The sequence below is a fragment of the Coenobita brevimanus genome, chromosome 54 (genome assembly GCF_032717465.1).
Source record: "Coenobita brevimanus isolate Jiangsu-jjx chromosome 54, ASM3271746v2, whole genome shotgun sequence".
NCBI classification, from domain to species: domain Eukaryota; kingdom Metazoa; phylum Arthropoda; class Malacostraca; order Decapoda; family Coenobitidae; genus Coenobita; species Coenobita brevimanus.
Window position 1 is genome coordinate 29314665 of NC_137007.1, and position 6882 is coordinate 29321546.

General features: G+C 41.8%; 1 protein-coding gene across 1 annotated transcript in view; it reads left to right on the top strand.

The window, feature by feature from the left end:
- LOC145401071 (hemicentin-2-like) overlaps positions 1-4281 on the top strand; it is a 31927-nt gene extending 27646 nt beyond the window's left edge. The window contains exon 11 of the mRNA XM_080273443.1: positions 4084-4281. Within this exon, the coding sequence (XP_080129569.1) occupies positions 4084-4281 (198 nt within the window). The remainder of the gene's footprint in view (positions 1-4083) is intronic.
- The last annotated feature ends 2601 nt before the right edge of the window (positions 4282-6882 follow it).

The window sequence follows — 6882 nt, forward strand, 5'->3', positions numbered from 1 at the left end:
ATTCATCCGTCCTTGTGTCCCTGTCCTAACTCTATTATGGAGGGAATTCACACACACACACACACACACACACACACACACACACACACACACACACACACACACACACACACAGAGGAAAAGAGGACAAATCAGATCCAGAAAATAACGCAATTTAATGATGATGATGATGATGATGATGATGATGGCAGGCTATATCGAAAACGGGTCACGTCTCCATTCAAACATTAAGCCTTATGACACTTATGACAGGTTTGCAATATTCAGAAAAAAAAAAGACGATCCATCCAATCAAACCTGACCAGACCAACTGTCCTGATATAGCATTTCTATCTAATGCCATCTGGAATCGGGAATTTAGTGCCAGAGTCAATAATTCAGCCGCTACCTCTTCTCTCTCTCTCTCTCTCTCTCTAATTTAGGCGTGACCCCATTGCAACCCTATCGCTAATTTTCCTGTGATCAGTGACCCGCCAAACTTCTCTCTGCCTGTAATGACGAAACCCCTGTTGGGTGTTCAGAGCTTCCGGCCTCTGGTATATGTATTCATAAACATTTTTACCCCCGTTCCCGCGTCGTAACTTACTATCTTGTTATCAAAACTGAGGACGAGAAAGTGTAAGAGGCCTTTGATTTTTGGCAGTCATTCATGGAACATGGTTAAATTTTGGATTCGATTCATGGGTATCTTTTTTTTCCCCCTGCCCAGAACAGGTAATGGCAACCTTTTTGAATCAGCGGGTCAAATTTTGATTATGGTATCGGTCAGCGGTCTGCTTTTCTTCGTAATGATTTTTTTTTCTATTGCACTGCTGGGTACACAAATGCAAATGGAGAAAGATGTAATTATCCAGGAGTCTGACCAGCTCAAGAATGGAACTCTAGCACTTCCGATTACGAGTTGTATGCGCTAACCAACGTACCACTCACCTCTCCCCCTCCCTTGACTTACGGAAGAGTATGGTCGTAAGTCTGGCTGTGAATGCCAAACCTGTACCACGTAAAACAGAAAAAAAAAAAAAATCAGGGAAAAAAAAAGAAACTGTCGGCTTTATGGCACCCGTTAAAGGGACCCGCTTTGATCTGTGATTGGCCACCTATTCATTGGCAGTTTTGAATTCACCATCTGTTTAGCCATCCGCGTACCTGTTCGAATATCAGCTGATTCCCGTATCTGTTTATCTATCTATCTGTCTGTCTGTCTATCTATCTATCTATCTGTCTGTCTGTCTATCTGTCCATCCATCCATTCATCCATCCATCCATCAATTTCTGTCTACCTATCTATTTATCTGTCTGTCTGTCTGTCTGTCAGTCAATCATTTAATCCCTGTATCTATTCATCTGTCTGGCAGTCTATCAGTCTGTCCACCTTATCTATCGCCTGACGCCCCATCCCATCATTTCATCAAGGGAGAACTAAAAAAACACTCCACCTAACTTCCACCCTGACTCAGCTGCCCTCCATCATTCCACCCACTCCACATTGCTGGCTCTTGCTCTTTCCATGTTAGGTATTGGAGGTGGCGCTGGATTCGTAACATCTCTCCCTTAGCGATTTATTCTGCATACGACCCCTTAACATTGTCTTCTATGTTACTGATATCGTTCTATTATCGATATAGTTTCCCGCATTAACGTACAGGAGGGAACATAGATGTCGTATGCAGGATAACTCGCTAGTGAAGAGGCGTTACGCAATCTACAAGGAAAGCTAGGGTGTTCCCAGTTTTACATCTTGGTCTTATTATAACATCATTTCTTTATTTAATACTTTTTCACCCCCCTGCACGCACAGTAAGAGACAAAAGTTGATGTACTGTTCCACTGCGTCAACATCACACTTAGGTCATGTCCGCCACTCTCCCCTGACGCATCATATTACAGAGAATCATCCGTGGGTAGGGAGACGTGCCAAGCCCCTCTCAGTTTAGGAATATTAGTTATCAGAGAAAAGTAACATATAGCCTACACAAGAGTTTAAACATTTGGCGAAGTTTTGTATATATGGGTAGAGAAGCATCTAACCTCTCTCAGCTTAAGAATATTAGCCATCATGAAATGTGACATGTATGAGGAGTTGAAATATTAGGTCAAGTCTTATATATATATGGGTAGAGAAACTTCCAGCCTCTCTCAGCTTAAGAATATTAGCCAAAATGAAAGGTGACATGTAGGGGAGTTGAAATATTAGGCCAAGTTTTGTATCCATGGGGAAAGAAACAAATATACCGAGGCTTTCTCAGTTTAGAAAGATTTGCCAGCAGAGGAAATTGACATAGAGGAGTCCAAATACTGGGCGAGGTTTTGTATCTATGGGCAGAGAGTCAACTAAGCCTCTCTCAACTTACGTATTTTGGGACAACTTTCTTTTACCCTGGGATAAGAGTCTCTGTTCCTCATACGCTGAACAAAATCGCCGGAAGGTATGAAAAATAAACTATGAAATACGTAATCGGGCTGAAACTTTATTATGCTTTATATATGTACATTTATTTATAGTCAAACTCCTTAATCCGAGGGGGAGTGGACACAGACATATTGCTTTCCTGTTGCCTTGTTCTCCGCAGTCAGGCTGCCCTTCCTCCAGCTCATATCACCTCCAATTAATCCTCTGTCTCCTCCTCCCCTTTTCCTCTTCACTCACATGCACTGTATAAGTCAGCCTCTCATTCTTTACTGTCCCCACAAGGCCAGATCATCTTAGAGAACGCCTTATATCGCATCACTCATGCATCACAATTAAACTTAATTTCTCCCACGGGTCATGTAAACAAGTATTTTCTCTCCTAAATTAAAAAAACAGAAAACAGTGGGCGAATCGGCAAGTGGCAAAACAAACTAGAGTTAAATTTGATGCCGTAAAAAACCGTGGCCGTCAAAACTTTTTCGAAAAAAGTCAGACAGGCTTCGAATCTGAATTAACAAATAGAGCTAGCTGGAAATGACAGACGGATAGACGGACAGAGAAGATGGAAGATTAAAAAAAAAAAAAAAAAAAAGAGTATTTTAAAGGTGTCGATATTATCTTCACTATTTTTTTCTTTTAATGCAAGGTAGTGAGCTTCCAGAAACTTCAGCAGTTTTTCATAACTTTTTCTAAAATTATCACTTTGTAATGCATTCATTCGAGAAATCCAGAAAATATCGCGCTTTCCATGAATGCCTTTTTAAAAACTTTCACATCATTTTTAATTATTGTGATAATCACCGTACTGATAATCTGCCAGGCTGTTTATTGCCTGACGCTGCATCCTGTGAAGGGGTGGCCTCGACTGAAGGACCTCAGAGCTGTTCTGTCCCTACTTAGTAACGATAATTTCTACCCTTACACACCATCCTTCTTTACATATTCCTTCCCTCCCCCTTCTCTCTCTCTCTCTCTCTCTCTCTCTCTCTGACGTCATTTACAGCCTGCCATAGCCCCGGATAAGAGACTAAAAGAGAGGATGACTGAACAAATTTCTCTTCCATAAAAGGAAGATAAACTAATTTGCAGAGAATGGCGAACGTCAATTGGCCATATCGTGCCAGACACTCTGAAAATCCCTCCCCCCCCCCGTCTCTCTCTCTCTCTCTCTCTCTCTAACACCCCCCCATCTCCCACATATATACATATATATATATATATATATATATATACACACAGGAACCCATTTCTTTTCCTCTCCAAAAGCTCCCGACAGATACATTAATATACTCGTGACTAATAGCATCTGTTCATTCTAGCTGGATAGGAGTCGTTGCTAGAGTGTCATGGGAAAAGTATTTTTTTTTTCATTTTTTTCTAATCTTTTTTATTTTTTAATTTGGGAGATAGTTTTGAAAGGTGAGGGGGATGGAGCGGTAGAGGGCGGCTCATTTATAACTCTCCTCTTCCACCTGCCAAACGATTTCTTGTGTGATGCGGAGATAATTATGTTATCAATGTCTACCCTGCATCATTTATTCATTTCCTACTCCCAGTGCCACACCCACTCCCATACAGCAGATGAGGCTCCCCCACAACACATTAAATACTGCTGGATGAGCCTCTGTTCGGGGTTTATTTCCGGACCGCCCTGTATATTTTCTTAATGCCAGTCCACACCAGATGCTTGCTGGTGCGGGTGGGAGTTTTGCATGAGAGTAGACCATACAAGTGGCCTCACTGGACACGGGCGGGTGCGGGTGAAGGTGTCTACGGATTACAGCGCTACAGAGCTCCCTCCCACACCAGCAGGCTTTAGGTGTGGACTCGACTTTACTCCTGCACTCTGGAAATACTTCAGATACCTGTAACAGGCATTCACCAAACCCCTTACTCCACAGCCTCTTCTCAGCTGAATAAAATCGTCTTGAAGCAGCAAGAAAGTGATAAAATTGAGTCCTAGGGTAAAGGAATTAATCAACGCTCTCGTTTCCCTTTTATTTTTCCCCCCTCTTACTCCCAGGCTCTCATATGCAAATGCCCTTCCGCCCCCCTCCCTCCCCCCCCTCCTGCCAGTGCTTGCACCAGGAATACATCACTGCTTGGCGGGGGCTGATCCCCTGATAGCGCAAGGCAGTTTGGGAGATGCTTTATTGGTTGTATCTGCAGGCAATCTCGAGGTAGTTTTAGCCTAATTTTCCAGCCTGTGTTTCCAGTAACTTAGAAATCCTAACTTAATATATATAGGGTGTCCCGGGACGAAAGGGCATAACGCTGGAAAAAAAAAAATGATATTAACAAGTATCCGAATCTCAACACTAACGGAGCTACAGATTGATGACTTTATGGGCTAAAACACTCTCCCTCATAATTCACCGATAAGCGGTATCTGTAGCTCCGTGACGGGTAAGATAGACACACGTTGAATCAGCATACTTTACTTAGAATTCCCACACCTATTTCGTTCCAAAGTTACGCCCTTTTCCTCCTCGGACACCCTGCATGTTTAGTAATTACAGTCCAGTTCCCTGTACCTAATATATTTGCAATCTAATGCACAGCTTACTCGTAGCTTCCTCCATATATGCAATATTTACAATCCAATTTTCACTTCCTAGTCTGTAATCTCATTTATAGCCTAAATTTGCATCATGTCCGGTCCTTGCCTTACTTCTGCACTCGAGTTCCTAGCCAATGTTCGCAGCAAAATTTCCTACTATTCTCAGTTTCAAAAATTGCCAAACCAAATCCAGCATAACAATTAGGATTATTAAAACACATGATTGGATTGTATGAAGCCGCTTATTATTATTATTTTTATAATTATTATTATTATTACTACTACTACTACTACTACTGCTGCTGCTGCTGCTGCTATACTACTACCATCACCGTGAAGCAGGATGGTATAATTCTGGGCAACGCCCTATACCGATGTCCGAAATTCAGCCTGTGTGTGTGTGTGTGTGTGTGTGTGTGTGTGTGTGCCTTATTTCGTGGATTTGAGTGAAACTTCCCAGGTGAGTCCATTTGATTACTGCAAAGGTCTTCTACTATATTCAATTTTCCAGTCATGATTTTAGTGGGTCAGCTCCCTTTCCAAATTAAAAATTATCAGAAATAGAGAACCAGATTTGACTGATATCATAATACCTTTTGCACAATGGACTCTCATCTGTATTGCGATATCTGTGGAACGTGACTCTTCCAGTGATTCTTGGGGGGAGAGTCAACCCCCTCCCAAAACAAATACGATCAGAGGCAGGGGAAAGTGATCACATGGATTTCAAATAAACTTCGACAGGTCAGTTCGTTTTCTTCCTGGATAATGTCTTCCACTATGTAAGATTTGACACCATTATATTTAGGAGGGGTCAACCCGCTTCTAAAGCATATAAAGGATACAAAACAAGGGAATGAGGGCAGATCTCGCTTTAGCATCTTAGTACATGTAGAATGGACCCCCATCCATTAACTACTACTACTACTGCCTCTACAACGACGACGACGACTACTGCCACTACTGTTGCTACTTCTGCTACTACTACTATTCTTACTACAATTACTACTACCACTACTACTACTACTACTCACTGAGTGTATCCTGGGATATCACCCTTAAGCATATGCCACCATCGTGATCATGTGGCTTTTACAAAAATGTTTCAATATTGGCAAAGGCTTAAAAGCGTCAGCCTTGGCTAAAAGTTAAAAAGTTTCAGTTTTGGCGAAAAGATTGTAAAAAGTTTTAATTTTGGTTTGCCGCAGCCGACGCATCCCGTGCCTGCCGTGTTTCAGCGTGTGTGGCAGATGGCGGAGCTGTTTATCAGGCCGTGAGCGGGTTCGGCCTCCCTGACACCTCGCTTCCATCACTGTCCTAGCCTGAGAGCAATTTTTCTGCACCGTCTTGCCCTTCTTGCCTTGCTTTACGTTGACTTGCATTCCATTACTCTGACTTGCGTTGCCTTGCCTTCCTTTGCTTTGACTCAGTCGATATTACCTTGTCGTGCCTTAATGTGATTTGTTTTCCTTTACTTTCTCTTCTCCTGTCCTATCCTCAGCCCCTGACACACTTCATCTTTTCTTGAAAGCAGGACAAGACGAAGCTAGAAATAAATAATGTAATAAATACGTAAATTAATTTAAAATATAGTCCATGCGTCATTTGGGAATTTGATTTTGCTAATGACACTGATCGTTTACAATTTTATTCTTGGCTTCCATTTTCTCCGTATATTTTTTGCCTCTCGTATATAATCATCAACTGTTTCTCAGCAGTAAGCAATACCTTACTGTTAACCAGAGGACTCTCAAATACAACATCGTCTAGTTCTATCTGTACCCTGAGCGTATTGTTTTCACCTTGACCGCCTTTTCCCCTCTCTAGATTTCACCTTTTGCATCTACTTATTATATTTATTAAGAACTAAATAATAGCCCTGAGGAAATCCAAATAAAGGAGAACCTACGTG